The sequence below is a fragment of the Centropristis striata genome, chromosome 10, assembly GCF_030273125.1.
Source record: "Centropristis striata isolate RG_2023a ecotype Rhode Island chromosome 10, C.striata_1.0, whole genome shotgun sequence".
In the NCBI taxonomy this organism is placed as follows: domain Eukaryota; kingdom Metazoa; phylum Chordata; class Actinopteri; order Perciformes; family Serranidae; genus Centropristis; species Centropristis striata.
The window spans coordinates 2,105,733-2,122,393 of NC_081526.1; the positions used below are offsets into that span (position 1 = coordinate 2,105,733).

The window sequence follows — 16,661 nt, forward strand, 5'->3', positions numbered from 1 at the left end:
GAGCGAGGCGGGTAATTTACAGATTACACAGCGAGTGTCAGCCTGCCTTCACCCTCAGCAGCTCCAGCTCCTCTATTTACTGTTGGAGGGGGGGGGGGGGGGGGGGGGGGGGGGCATTAGTTTATGCTCTCATCTACTGAGGGTTTAATTAAAATGTACCACAGGCTGAATTATGACATGAATTAGAAGTGGAGGATGCTCTTTGTTGTTGTATCTTGTTTTCAGACTAATTAGAGAAACTGCAGAAAAACCAAACTGCACTTACAGCTTGTTTTAAAGATCGTTTCACATTTATTATTGTCTTCGTAATTTGTATCTGCTTGTAGACATTTTATATTTTCTATCTTTTTTTTTTTTTAACCAGTTAGAACAGTACAGGGTAACACTTTACACCATGGGTCTCAAACTCGTGGCCCGTGGGCCAATTGTGGCCCTCGTGACTTTATTTTGTGGCCCCCACCTTGATATGAAAGTTTAATGTGAGTTTTATATGAATGGCACTTTACTGTGTTGTGTTTGGAAGGTCCCTTTGGTTACTTTTTTGGTAATTTTTTGTCTTTTTACAAAAATAATTTTGTCTTTTTTAATAATTTTGTGTCTTGTTTTGGTAATTTTGTGTCTTTTTTAATAATGTTGTGTCTTTTTGTTAATTTTTGTATTTTTTTCGGTCATTTTGTGTCTTTTTTGGGAATTCATTTTTTGTCTTTTTTAATAATTTTGTGTCTTTTTTGGGAATTAATTTTTTGTCTTTTTTGGTCATTTTGTGTCTTTTTTAAGTAATTTATTTTTTTCCGTCATTTTGTCTCTTTTTTTTTTGTAATTTTGTGTCTTTTTTTGGTAATTTTGTTTCTACTTTACCAACTAAATAATCTTTATTGATGGTTTTTAAACCAATTATTAACCATTTACAAAGTGCTATACATATTTAATCTTAAAATGTTTTCAACCAATTTCTTAACGGTAAATGAATCATTTCAAAATCATTAACATACTTAATATGGTGTTTAAAAACTATAAACTTACATTAATATACCATCTTATTGCCATTTATAAATTATATAGTTAGTTAAACAATAATAAATCATGAATTTACCATTCTAAATGGCCTACATATGGTTTATAAATGATGATTAAACATTAATAAACTAACTGTTTACCATTTATTATTTGAGGGTTATTGGTTAAGAGTTACCCAGTTCAGTATCTCAAGAAGTAGTTATGTAATTATCTTGAATATTTCCATGTGAGTAAATACCTTTTAGGTAACTCTCTATCACTGAATGAAGGTAACACCATTGAATGAAAAGCCGTCCCAGTGCAGTGTTGTGGTCTGGGTGTTTGTGGGGACATTCCTGGGATTGTGGGTGTTTCAGAAGGCGGAGATAACGTAACACATTCACTCTGCAGCTCACTCACTAGTCTCTGCTTGCATCTCAATTAAACAGTTTCAGACGAACAAATAAAGAAAAGAAAAAAAGGAGCCATGACTACAGACGGTGAAACTGCAAAAATAAGTGAAAGTGAGATCTGAAAACGCTGCAGTTACCACTTATCACCACAGGGGCCGCCAAAGACAACAAAAACAGAGATCTAAGAGATTTTAACAAAATGACCAAAAAAGACACAAAATTATTTTAAAAAGACACAAAATTACCCCAAAAAAGACACAAAATGACAGAAAAACAAATAAATTACTTAAAGAAGAAACAAAATGACCAAAAAAATGCACAAAATTATTTAAAAAAGACACAAAATTACCCAAAAAGTCACAAAATTATTTTAAAAAAGACACAAAATTATTTTAAAAAGACACAAAAGTATTTTAAAAAGACACAAAATTACCAAAAAAGACACAAAATTATTAAAAAAGACACAAAATTATTTTAAAAAGACACAAAATTACCAAAAAAGACACAAAATTATCAAAAAAGACACAAAATTAATAAAAAAAGACACAAAATTATTTAAAAAAGACACAAAATTACCCTAAAAAGACACAAAATGACAGAAAAACAAATAAATTACTTAAAGAAGAAACAAAATGACCAAAAAAATACACAAAATTATTTTAAAAAAGACACAAAATGACAGAAAAACAAATAAATTACTTTAAGAAGAAACTAAATTACCAAAACAATACACAAAATTATTTAAAAAAGACACAAAATTACCAAAAAAGTCACTAAATTATTTTAAAAAAAGACACAAAATTATTTTAAAAAGACACAAAATTACCAAAAATACACAAAATTGTCAAAAAAGACACAAAATTACTAAAAAAAAGACACAAAATTATTTAAAAAAGACACAATTATTAAAAAAGACACAGAATTACCAAAAAAGACACAAAATTATTTTTAAAAAAAGACACAAAATTACCAAAACAGTAATTAAAGGGACCTTCCACACACAACACAGTAAAGTGCCATTCATATAAAACTCACATTAAACTTTCATATCAAGGTGGGGGCCACAAAATATCGCCACGAGGGCCGCAATTGGCCCGTGGGCCACGAGTTTGACACCCATGTTTTAAAGTGTTAAACAATCTAAAACAGGAAACTGAAAGTTGAAATGATCTGTCAAAGCAAAAAAAAAAAAACTGCAATCTCCCATAAAATAGGTTTGAATGTGAATAAAAGATGAAGTTTCTTTCAGCACTAGACGTGTTACATCATTCTATAGATCTTATTTGCTCCATTCAATCACTCGTTTCCATGCCTGGAGAAACAATTAGCACAGTGTTGAAAAGAAAGTGTTTATTCACACACACACACACACACACACACACACACTCTTCACACCCTCCTGTCTGCAGGCCCGGGCTGCTTTTTGGGTTTTCGTCTTTCAAAACACACTCATTAAATATGACACAATAACAATACCATCTATTCATTTCCGGCCTCTTCAATTACACTCTAAGGGGGGTTTTCAGTAATTATGGGCCCATAAATATCGTTCCCATCTCAGAATGGATCAGCGAGGAACCAAACCACCATCACGTCTCCTCAGTGTTTGATCAGTGTGATCTATCTGTCACATGTGGACAAACCACAGAGGACAATAACTACTGACAGCTATTGGGAATGACTAATAATGGGAAATGACAATGGATTTCTTGGAAGTGTGTTAACTCTGTGAAGTCTTATAGGGCTGTTTTGTCCATTTTTGAATCCTTTTCATGTTTTTTTGTGGCTTTTATGATCATTTTGTCTTCTCATTTTGTGTCTTTTTTTAGTCAGTTTGTGTCTTTTTTTAGTAATTTTGTGGCTTTTTTGGCAATTTTGTGTCTTTTTTGGTCATTTAGTCTTCTCATTTTGTTTCTTTTTGTATCTTTTTTTAGTCAGTTTGTGTCTTTTATGGCCATTTTTTGTCTTTTTTTTGGTAATTTTGTGGCTTTTTGGCCATTTTGTGTCTTTTTTGGTCATTTAGTCTTCTCATTTTGTGTCTTTTTTTAGTCAGTTTGTGTCTTTTTTTAGTCATTTTGTGTCTTCTATGGCCATTTTATGTCTTTTTTTTAGTAATTTTGTGGCTTTTTGGCCATTTCGTGTCTTTTTTGGTCATTTCGTGTCTTTTTTGGTCATTTAGTCTTCTCATTTTGTGTCTTTTAGTGTCTTTTTTGTCTTTTTTTAGTGAGTTTGTGTCTTTTTTTAGTAATTTTGTGTCTTTTATGGCCAATTTTTGTCTTTTTTTTTGTAATTTTGTGGCTTTTTGGCCATTTCGTGTCTTTTTTGGTCATTAAGTCTTCTCATTTTGTGTCTGTTTGTGTCTTTTGTTTGTCTTTTTTTTGTCATTTTGTGTCTTTTTTGGTCATTTAGTCTTTCTCTCACAGACACACACACACTCAGTGTCAGGTATGCAGGTAACCAGTGAGGTTGTGGTTAAGTTGCCTAACGCTCCTCTGGAGCCAGAAGAGCTGAGATGCAGATCACGGGTCAGTGTGTGGGGCCCCTCCAGGGGGGACGGGGGGTCCAGAGGGTCCGGGGGGGACCAGAGGGTCCGGGGGTCCAGAGGGTCCAGGGGGGACCAGAGGGTCCAGGGGGGACCGGAGGGTCCGGGAGAACTCACCACAGCCTCTGACCCTGATTGTTCCCTCAAACCAAGTCCAGCCTCTCCACATCTGCTTTCACACAGCATGTCCCCTTTTATTTCCTTTCACTTAGATAAAAAAACTTTAATGTTTGGTCGCTTTGATTCCAGCGGAAACCAGGTCTGTGTTTGGACAGAGAGCTGTGAGATAAAGGTTGGAGGAGAGAAAAAGGGGGAATTCATAGTTGAAACAAGAATAAAAGGTTGTCGGGACGACGAGGTTGGAAGTGAGCGGAAGGAAGGAAGAAAGAAAGAAAGTAAAAAGAGAGAAGGGGAGGGAGGAATAAAGCTGCAGAGGCTGTTCTTACATTCTTTGGTGTTGGGTGGAGCGTTCTGGCAGGAGTGACACACCATGTCGTAGATGGTCCTGGGTTTGTTTTCCAGCTTGTAATACCTGCAGACACAAAGTATAAAACAGGAAGTTGTTATATTAGATAGAAAGATGAATGTAAAATGTAATTAATTGCCCTCTTGTATCATCTTTAAAAGATTAAAAGCTTCAGATGTGGTTAAAAACACCATGAAACTAAGAAGATTAGGCCTCAATCCATTAAAATATAATTAGATACAGTAGATAAAAGTCTGCATGGACAAAAAAATGTCCGTTTTATCAAACCATTTAGTTTGAAAATCTGTCTCATAATTCAATCTTTGTCGGAATAATTGAAAAAACTTGGACATTAACCCTGTGGAGTCTCTAAAAGCTCCAAATAATCCAGACTTGTTGCCTCCATCAGAGTATAAAACAAAGCAGCGTGGAGCCCTACTGTACATTTACCTCTAAAGTTCTGGCTGTAAACTCCATGAGGCCAGTTTCAGTTTGATGATGATATACCAAGTAAAACTGGAGACAAGCTCAAATAGATTTAGTATCAAATGATAGAACTGGATGGAACCCTCTTATATGGTAGATTTGACACCTTTGGTCACATTTGACACATTTACAATTCTTTATTGAGCATGATAGTGTTTTGAAAGTAAAAAAAGTTTCAAAATCACATTTTATGTTAGACTAAATGACTAAAAAAAGAGACAAAATGACCAAAGAAAGACACAAAATGACCAAAAAAAGATGCAAAAAGACACAAAATGACCAAAAAAAGATGCAAAAAGACACAAAATGACAGAAAAAACCTAAATTACCTAAAGAAGAAACAAAATTACCAAAAAAAGACACAAAATTATTTAAAAAATCGACACAAAATGACCAAATAAGACAAAAATGACAGAAAAAACCTAAATTACCTAAAGAAGAAACAAAATGACCAAAAAAAAAGACAAAGAATAACCAAAAAGACACAAAATGATAATTAAAAAAAGACACAAAAGGACAAAAAAGACACAAAATGACAAAAAAAGACACAAAATGACTAAAAAACGACAAAAAATGACCAAAAAAAGACATAAAATGACCAAAAAAGACACAAAATTACAAAAAAAAGACACAAAATAACTAGAAAAGACACAAAAAAAGACACAAAATGACCAAAATTGTTCCTCTAAACACACCAGAGCCAAATCAAACAGAGTCCCACTAGAATAAAAACCAGAGTTGATGACAGGATCACACACAATCACAAGATCACATTTATGTTGGTTTTTCTTTGGTTCTTTTTGGTTCTAAATGTTGATCCAGTAAGTCAGAATAAAAAATCTATTATTATTATTATCAGGTCATATAGGTGAAAAATATACCAACATGGTATTTAAACATGTTTTAAGGACCGAGGGTCTCCAGAGGGAGTAAATCTGAGGAGAACATAAAGAGTTAAAGTAGTTTGGGCAGGTGTGTGTGTGTGTGTGTGTGTGTGTGTGTGTGTGGTATGTGCCTCCAGCCTCCAGACATACTGTACCTACATGGTGAATAAGTATGGGGAAGCCGTGAGGTGAAAAGTTTGCCTCAGTGAAGAAATGTAGATAATTGCTGGCCTGCAGGCTCTAAAGGAGCTCAGAACATATTCTGGCCCTGAGTCATGACGCCTCTATTAGAGAAGAGAGTCTGAGTGACGGCTGCTATTAAATCATTTAGACCAGAGCAGGAGTTATAGCAGCGTGTCCTTAATGTATGCAGCATGCAGGTAATGAACTGACACCTTTATGTCTGTGGATATAGTCAGAACAAGGACTTAGACCTGGAGCCTGTAGGAACCTCTGGATCATGAGGAGGATTCATTAGTTGAGGAACATCTGGTCCGTTCTCTGATGACTGACTGATTTTGATTGAACATTAGTCAATGTTTTAACTACAAATAATAAGCACAATTACAAATGTTCAACAGATTTCAACAGGTCATGAAAACGAGCTAACGTTATCTGACTCATTAATGATGGAGGAATTAATTGTTTAACACTTTATGCTAATGTTCCACAGAGCATTAACTCAGATTATTCTCTAAACCAGAACGTCTGAAGTTTGAAGTTTTTCTTTTCTTTTCTTTTCTTTTCTTTATTATTATTTTTGCACAATAATACGACGTGTCCGTCTACACTGCCAAGACGCAAAACTCTGCTCAAATCTGCTCACGTCACGTACGACTTTACCTCATGTCCTCATGTACCCCACTTTACCTCTGTCTTCTTGGTCATAATTTTGTCTTTTTTGTCATAATTTGTGTCCTTTTTGTCATAATTTTGTATTTTTTGTCATAATTGTGTGTCTTTTTGTCATAATTTTGTATTTTTTGTCAAAATTTTCTCTTTTTTGTCATAATTTGAGTCTTTTTGGTCATAATTTCTGTCTTTTTTGTTATAATTTTGTCTTTTTGGTCATAATTTGTGTCCTTTTTGTCATAATTTGAGTCATTTTTGTCATAATTTTGTCTTTTTGGTCATAATTTCTGTCTTTTTTGTTATAATTTGTGTCTTTTTTGTCATAATTTTGTCTTTTTGTCACAATTTGTGTCTTTTTGGTCATAATTTCTGTCTTTTTTGTTATAATTTGTGTCCTTTTTGGTCATAATTTTGTCTTTTTTGTCACATCCATGCTCCAGTACAGGAAATAAAGAAACATGTGGATTATTTCCATGGTGGGACCTTCAAGCTGCTCTGGCAGCTCTAATAAACTTACAGGAGTCTTTCCACTAAGCCCAATTCAAAAAAAATGTTGGTGTTAAAAAAGTTACAAAATTTAACAAACCGTTTAGTTGCAATACATTGAATTGCACATATATTACCTCTCACATTGTATCAGTTGAATAAAAAAAAGAAGAACGTATATATATAATTAGATAAAGTGCATAAATTATTAAAGTATTAACAAAAAATAATAAAGATGATGTAATAGCAAAAGTATTGTGGACTTACAGCGATAGGTGTGTTCTATTGAGACATCATTATATATCGCTGGTAATAAAAAAGTATTAATGGCTTAATTATGGCTTATAAAGATGAATTATTTAATGAGCTCCTAAAGTTGCGTCCATGGAAACCAGCAGACAAACAAATCTGGATCAACAGACTGATTTTCCTCCAGGTCTTTCTCTCTGCAGAGACTTTAACTCAACTTTATTGCTACTGTTCAGGCCTGTCCTGGTCTGAACAGGTACGGACTCTACCGACACCCACACATACAGTACGCTGCATCCACTGTCTCTATCTAATGTCTCTATCTAATGTCTCTAATGTCTCTATGCATCTCCAGCCACAGAGAGAGACATGACCAAACTCAGAGTTCCTGAGAAAAAGCAAAAACATCCTGACAAAGACGGCCGAGCTCTGAATACTTCTGAATACATACTTCCTACAGGCACTGCACTAGTCTGATAAACACAAATGTTGTAAAAGGGACCAAAAAAGACACAAAATGACCAAAAAATGAAACACAATGACTAAAAAAACACACAAAATGACTAAAAATGACACAAAATGATGAAAAAAAAGACACAAAATGGCAAAAAAATTACAACGTGGCCAAAAAAGACACAAAATGACTAAAAAAAGACACAAAATGGCTATAAAAAGACACAAAATGACCAAAAATTACACAAAATGTTAAAAAGACACAAAATTTTCAAAAAGAGACACAAAATGACCAAAAAATGACACAAAGTGACCAAAAAAGACACAAAATGACTAAAAAAAACACAAAATGACAAAAACAGACACAAAATGACCAAAAAAGACACAAAATGACTAAAAAAAGAAACAAAATGACCAAAAAAGACACAAAATGACTAAAAAAAGAAACAAAATGACCAAAAAAAGACAAAAAAATAAAAAAAAAGATATAAAATAACTAAAGATGACACAAAATTACAACAAAAAAAACACAAAATGACAAAAAAAGAAGCAAAATGACACAAAATACGCTGCATCCAGTGTCTCTATCTAAAGTCTCTATCTAATGTCTCCCATGTCTCTCTAGTCACAGAGAGACATGACCAAACTCGGAGTTCCTGAGAAAAAGCAAAAACATCCTGAAAAAGACGGCCGAGAGCCAAGAAAAGTAGGAGGCAGTAGGCCGTCATCCAGCCTGCTGACAGGAGGAGGAGGATCGTCAAACTCTTATTTATGCCAATTCCTTCACGTCTGATTTAATTATATACTGCCTACGTTCAGTCATTGATATCAGATGAAATATGACGCAGAAAAACAATAAAAACGTTCTCATTAAACAAACATTTGTGTGTAAAATACACCGCGCAGCAGGAGGTCTCACACAGTTTAACAACGCTGTCAGAAAGTTTGGTGTTGACAAAGTGTACAGAGAGGAGGAAGAGGAGGAGCGGGATGATGGATGACGGAAAGGATGAGCGAGACGGAGAGGACGGGAAGGTCTGGGAACGTTTAAACGTCCCTTATTGGTTTAATATTTTGAAGTGACAGGGGATGCGTCCACAGCTGTCATGAGCAAATGAGAAGGTTCAGGATTTAGAGCATGTTTGCACACAAATGAAAGCATTTAAATGAAGACAACAGGGTGGTCCGCTCTGTCAGATCACACTCTGCATGGGCCAAAATATGAAGAGTCACACTGCAGCAATACACAGAACACATTCAGTGGAGTAACGTCCATACAGGTGGATTCTACTGTCATTCTTAGATGAAAAAATATGAATTAAAGCAGATAATGACACAAGACGAGGTTTCCTTTAGGGCTGTTTCCACGACTTTTGTCGGGTCTTTTTTCTCCCCTGAAAAAAGACTTTGTTGCTATATTTAGCAACTTTTCAGACCCCCTTAGCAACTATTTTTCTTCTTAACGAGCTGCGGGGGCCGGCAGCTCGTTAAGAAGAGTAAGAACGAGTCGAATCGCCACAGTCCTCCTGCAGCAGTCTCTCCCAGCTGCAGAACCGGAGGGGATGTTAACCCCTCAGCATCCAGTCTGCAAATTGCTAATAGGCTAACAGTTAGCTCTGTAACAGTACAGTGTGTATGTGCTAACAGGCTAACAGTTAGCTCTGTGGCAGTACAGTGTGTATGTGCTAACAGGCTAACAGTTAGCTCTGTAGCAGTACAGTGTGTATGTGCTAACAGGCTAACAGTTAGCTCTGTAGCAGTACAGTGTGTATGTGCTAACAGGCTAACAGTTAGCTCTGTAGCAGTACAGTGTGTATGTGCTAACAGGCTAACAGGTAGCTCTGTAGCAGTACAGTGTGTATGTGCTAACAGGCTAACAGTTAGCTCTGTAGCAGTACAGTGTGTATGTGCTAACAGGCTAACAGTTAGCTCTGTAGCAGTACAGTGTGTTTGTGCTATCAGGCTAACAGTTAACTCTGTAGCAGTACAGTGTGTATGTGCTAACAGGCTAACAGTTAGCTCTGTAGCAGTACAGTGTGTATGTGCTAACAGGCTAACAGTGAGCTCTGTAGCAGTACAGTGTGTATGTGCTAACAGGCTAACAGTTAGCTCTGTGGCAGTACAGTGTGTATGTGCTAACAGGCTAACAGTTAGCTCTGTAGCAGTACAGTGTGTATGTGCTAACAGGCTAACAGTTAGTTCTGTAGCAGTACAGTGTGTATGTGCTAACAGGCTAACAGTTAGCTCTGTAGCAGTACAGTGTGTATGCGCTACCAGGCTAACAGTTAGCTCTGTAGCAGTACAGTGTGTATGCGCTAACAGGCTAACAGTTAGCTCTGTAGCAGTACAGTGTGTATGTGCTAACAGGCTAACAGTTAGCTCTGTAGCAGTACAGTGTGTATGTGCTAACAGGCTAACAGTTAGCTCTGTAGCAGTACAGTGTGTATGTGCTAACAGGCTAACAGTTAGCTCTGTAGCAGTACAGTGTGTATGTGCTAACAGGCTAACAGTTAGCTCGGTAGCAGTACAGTGTGTATGTGCTAACAGGCTAACAGTTAGCTCTGTAGCAGTACAGTGTGTTTTGATACTTTAAGTACATTTTGATGCTGATACTTTTGTACTTTTACTTCAGTAAGTTTTGAATGCAGGACTTTGACTGTAGTGGAGTAATTTCACAGTGTGTATTAGTACTTTTACTGCAGTAAAAGATCTGAATACTTCTTCCACCACTGCTAAATATCTGCTGTCTTCAGTGTTTTTAATTAACATTAGAGTAAAAGCATCTTGTGTGTGTGTGTGTGTGTGTGTGTGTTTGTTTACCCTGGTAAACAGGGTCCACACTCCGCGTCGCTGTCTGGCGTCCCCGCTACGCGAACAGTAGCTTTGATGAGGGCGTCACAGTCTTTATGGCGTCTGCAGATCTCATATTTCCCTTTGGAATATTTCCCGTGAGGACACGGCACGCAGGCGAAGTCATCGTCCTTCACACCGTAGCCACAGCTCTGGAACACACACACACACACACACACACACACACACACACACACACACACACACACACACACACACACATTCAATAAATACCTCTCTCCAATAATACAACTTTAAATTAAATCAGTGAGATGATTCAGAACGGTTCCATGGACACACACACTCTCACATCTGTTTCTATCTCTGTCCTGAACAAATCTAAGAGAAACCTGATTGGTCACAGAGCTCCCGATGTGTGTGTGTTTTCTTGTTCTTCCTACATAGTGAGGACCGGAACACGTTTTTAACCAACAGAGTGAGGACATTTTTGCAAAGGGAGGACATTTCAGCCGGTCCTCACTTCTTTAAAGGCTTTTTTTGAGATTTCAGACTTTGTTTTAAGGGTTAAAGGTTACATGATAATGATAATTAACTGAAACTGTATTGTGTGGTTACAAAACTAACTAAAATTATAGTGAAAATGTCCTTCGTTTTCCTCTTTGTCAACTTTTTTCATACATAATGAAGATGGATCAGACAAAGGAAATAAAGGCAAAATTTACTGTGACCTCTTTTAATCTCCCACCCAACAAATACCCCATTACAAAACACTACAACTAATAAAAACTAAACTACAACTAAAGCATTTAAAATAAATAAATACTAAACTAAAACTAGCTAACTCACTCTAAAAACTCATTAAAACTAACTGGATTTGAAAATAAAGACCACAACGAAATCAATATTAAAACTAATGAAAAATCTAAAACTATTATAACTTTGCAAGAGAATTCACTGTTACAATGAGGGTCCTCACAAAGATAGAAGTACAAGAATGTGTGTGTGTGTGTGTGTGTGTGTGTTTATTTACTCATGTGTGTGTTTATTTCCCTGCCTGCTAGTGTTTAAGATGACCAACTCGTCCTTCTGTCTCTAAGCATCGATCTCTTCACTGTGGGGAGCCCACACACACACACACACACACACACACACACACACACACACACACACACACACACACACATAGAGAAACACACACTCTATTTTGCTCCTTCTCTTTCATCTTTCATTTCCCTCTAACTTTCATCTAATAAATCAAGCCTCGGCCTCTCGCTCTGGGCTACAGCAGACTGACTCTGAGAGAAATCTAATATTCTTCTTCTGTTTGACGTCTGTGAGTCTCCGTGTGATTGTTGTGATATAAAACGTTGCTGAGCTATCAGCAGGATCTTTGTGTTAAAGCTTTCATTGGATCTCTGTTTCACAGGATCACTGAGGCCCCGCCCACTAAACGCTGCTCCCCCTGAAAGCTTCTTTCCTTTCAAAGCACATTTGTCGCCTCTGAATCTTGTTATTTGTAAATCAATCTATCTGTAAAAGCGATAAGCTTCTTTGTGTGTGTGTGTGTGTGTGTGTGTGTGTGTGTGTGTGTGTGTGTGTGTGTGTGTGTGTCTTGCTCATGGCACGAAGGTGTGCATCCTCGATTTTGAAGATTTTTGAATTCATTTTTCTAAATATCATTATTTATGTAGGACGTGTTGCAGCATTGCTCTGTTTCTGATGGGACGCCTTTTCGAGGAGCCCCGCCCCTTTTAGTGTAGCTCCGCCCCATTGTGTGATAGGCCTCCACCTGGTCAGTAACACAGTAATTCACTCTGTATTTCCACCCTGACTCATCTCATCTGAAGTCTATTTATCCTACCTATCTTTAGGAGGTTTAAAGTGGCTACAAGATTCCATTTAACAATAATATTATCATAGTTTCCAGTGAATATCAATGTTCAGTGTGTATGTGCTGGATGGTGTGGTACCTTATGAAAAGTAAGTGTTTTATGGAGTTGCAGACGAATACATACTTCCTACGGGCACTGCACTAGTCTGATAAACAAGAATGTTGTAAAAGGGAACCAAAAAAGACACAAATGACCAAAAAATGACACAAAATGACTAAAAAAAGAAACAAAATTACTCAAAAATGACACAAAACGACCAAAAATTAGACAAAAGGACACTAAAGGATGAAAACAGACACAAAATGACCAAAAATGAGACAAAATGACCAAAAAATGACACAAAAGGATGAAAAAAAAGACACAAAATGACCAAAAAAAAGAAAATAATGACTAAAAAGAGACACAAAGCGACCAAAAAAAGATACAAAATGACAAAAAAATGACAGAAAATGACAAAAAAAATACATAAAATTACTTAAAAAAGACACAAAATGACTAAAAAAAAACATAAAATGACTTAAAAACGACAAAATTTCCAAAAAAAGATACAAATGTCCAAAAAACCCACAAAATTATCAAAACAGTTTTCCTCACATATATCTCTCCTGTCCTCTCCTCTCTGCTCTGTGTAAACAGCCTATCAATGTTCAATGGTACCTTATGGAAAGTAAATGTTTTATGGAGTTGCAGATGTTGTTGTAGTGATCTGCATGTAATGTGCAAATTCTGTTATTTCATTAAATTTAGCTTTATTCCCTTCTTATGTTGCACCTCCCACTATAAGAACACAAACTTCCTCCAGACACTAGTCTAGATAGAACAGAACTGACAGAAAGCAGCGATATAATCTTCTGCTCCGACAGTGAAGTGAAGGAGAACGGGGCTGATGACATGCAGCAGAGACCTCCTGCAGGAGGAGTTCAGGGTTCATGTTGCTCCTCTTCAACCACCAGCCACAAGCTCCCTCAGGGAGGAAACCCTCAACGTGGAGCAGCTTTAAAACATCACGGAAACTTTAATTCTCTCTTCTTTAACGCGTCCATCACTTTCACCACTCAGTGGAAGCTAGGAAGTGGGAAATATAAGTTGACCTCAGTGTTTATGTCCACATAAACAAGAAAGAAATGAAATCCAGCGTCATCGCTCACAATCTGGATACAAGATGCACTTTAAACATGTGTGTGTGTGTGTGTGTGTGTGTGTGTGTGTAACCCTGTCGTTATCCTGTGATTTAAAGGGTGTGAAGAAACAAACACACACACTAAAGGAACTCCCAGAGGATCAGAAGCAGGAGAAAGTAAAGAGAGAATCTTCTTCTCTTCTGGTGATTAATCTCTCATGTTTCTGTCTCAGTGATCTTTGTGACAGATCTCTGAGATTATCAGCTGAACTTCTCGTCTCCGTCTCTGTTTTTAAGGCCGAGGTGATTTTATGAGATCTAACAGAAGACGTTGTTGTGGATTGTTTCTGGAGGCTCATGGAGGATTAGTGACTCCAGGCAGGAAGAACCAGGAACACAAACCAGGAACACAAACAGTGGAAACAAGCACAGGAGTGTTATTAATTCTGTGTCTTTTTATGTGTTTTTTTGTCTTTTTTTTTTAAATGTTTTTTGTCTTTCTATGTGTGTGTTTTTGTATGTGTTTTACGTGTATTTTTTGTAATTTTTTTGTGAGTTTTTTTGTAAAAAAAATTTGTTTTCAGTGTGTTTTTGTCTTTTTTGTAAAACAAAATGTGTTTTTGTGTTTTTTGTGTTTTTTGTGTTTTTAATGTGTTTTTATTTGTGTTTTTTGTGTTTTTAATGTGTTTTTATTTGTGTTTTTTGTGTGTGTTTTTTGTCATTTTTTGTGTTTTATGTGTGTTTTTTGTCTTTTTGTGTGTGTTTTTTTGTCATTTTTTGTGTGTGTTTTTTTGTCATTTTTTGTGTTTTGTGTGTTTTATGTGTGTTTTTTGTCTTTTTGTGTGTGTGTTTTACGTGTGTTTTTGTGTGTGTGTTTTACGTGTGTTTTTGTGTTTTTTATGTGTCTTTTTTGTAAAAAAATTTTTTAATGTGTTTTGTGTCTTTTTATGTGTGTTTTTTGTCATTTTTTGTGTTTTTTATGTGTTTTTGTGTGTGTTTTACGTGTGTTTTTTGTAAAATAAAAAAAGGTGTTTTTTGTTTTCTTTTTAAGTGTTTCTTTTGTGTGTTTTTGTGTGTGTTTTATGTGTGTTTTTCATCATTATTTGTGTGTTTTTGGTGTGTTTTTTGTGCTCAAAATGTTGATCCAGTAAGTCAAAAATGAAAAAAAATAATCAGGTCATATAGGTGAGGTTGTGCTGAAAAAATAGCCAAAATAGTGTCAAAACAGCCCCAAACTCCAAAGAAAGAGTTAAATGTAACAGTCAGAACCAAAACGCTAGCAGTTAGTCAGATAAACTGCAGTACTTTGAGTACTTTGAGTACTAATTTCTCTGTGTATTCACTGGTTGATCTAATTGAATGTGATATAATCTGTATACAGAGACGTGACAGTCTGTGCTCTGCAGCATCATACCTGCATCAACACATAAAACCACAAAAATAAAATAAAAATTACAGAGACGATAATTCATCCTGTTCACCCTTGAGTGCCGCTGTCTCTGTGGAGAGGGAGTGGCAGCCCGGGGTGCAACAAGCCTTTACCTCCGCTCTGTTGTCTTTGGCTCACTGACTGACTGACTGACTGACTGACTGACTGAGACTACTGCAGCTTCTCTGTATTTCCATTTCCAGTCTATTTAGCCTTCCTATCTTTAGGAGTTTTAAAGTGGCTACAAGGTTCCATTTTACAATAATATTTTTAAACTATTTAAAAAAGTTGCACTTGTCTGATAAACACGAATGTTGTAAAAGAGACCAAAATAGACACAAAATTACCAAAAAAATGGCAAAGAATGACACAAAATGAACAAAAAAAGACACAAAATTACCAAAAAATGACACAAAATGACAAAAAAAAGGAACAAAATGACTAAAAAAAGAAACAAAATGACTCAAAAATGACACAAAATGACCAAAAAAGATACAAAATGACAAAAAAATGCCACAAAATGACAAAAAAAACAGACACAAAATGACCAACAGAAGACACAAAATGACCAGAAATGAGACAAAATGACAAAAAAATGCCACCAAAGGACGAAAAAAGACACAAAATCACCAAATAAAACACAAAATGACTAAAAAAAGACACAAAATGACTTTAAAAAGACACATAATTTCCAAAAAAAGATACAAAATGTCCAAAAAAACAACAAAATTATCAAAACAGTTTTCCTCACATATTGCACATATTGAAGTATTGTGAGTTTTCCAGCGTCTCCTGTCCTCTCCTCTCAGCTCTGTGTAAACAGCCTATCAGTGTTCAGTGTGTATGTGCTGGATGGTGTGGTACCTGCTCACTGTGATGCATGCCTTACCATTGGAGTCAATGAGAGCAATAAACCAGAAGAAATTGTTCATTTGAATTTAGTCACTCTTCACTGTGCAGCTATGTGAGCACAGTGTGTGTGTGTGTGTGTGTGTGTGTGTGTGTGTGTGTGTGTGTGTGTGTGTGTGTGTATCCTGGGTGGTCTGAACAAACACGACCCAACGGTTCATAAAGTCAGATTTCATGCTTATTATCAGTTCTGAAAGGTCACAGTTGGATGAGTAATTGTCAGATTTAATCAGCTGCAGCAGCTGATTCTAACATACAGTAGAAAGAAAATACAGATGCATGAAAAGGCTGCTTAATTATACAGGTACATGTCAAAAAAATGTGAATATTTTCTGAAATCGATGCCGTATTAATGCAGTAATTCATGCAAAAGGAGGTCCAACTCTTTTGGTAATTTTGTATCTTTTTTTGGTCATTTTTAGGGCCCAAGCAGGCAACGACCTGCAAGGTCCCTATTGTATTTCGAATGATTTTTTTTTCTTCTTTTTATTTGTGTCTGTTTTTGGTCATTTTGTGTATTTCCTTGGAAATTGTATGTCTCTTTTTTGTAAATTTGTGTCTTTTTTTGGTCATTTTGTGTCTTTTTGGGCATTTTATGTATTTCCTTGGTATTTTCTGATTTTCTGATTCTGGCTTAGAGATAATGAAAACACAAAACTCAGTGTGTCAGTAT

General features: G+C 35.9%; 1 protein-coding gene across 1 annotated transcript in view; it reads right to left on the reverse strand.

Moving 5' to 3' along the window:
* The window catches only part of edar (ectodysplasin A receptor), a 78,051-nt gene that overhangs the window by 21,357 nt on the left and 40,033 nt on the right, over positions 1–16,661 (reverse strand). Inside the window, 3 exon segments of the mRNA XM_059343617.1 lie at positions 53–67; positions 4,383–4,483; positions 10,648–10,829. Coding sequence (XP_059199600.1) covers positions 53–67; positions 4,383–4,483; positions 10,648–10,829 — 298 coding nt within the window.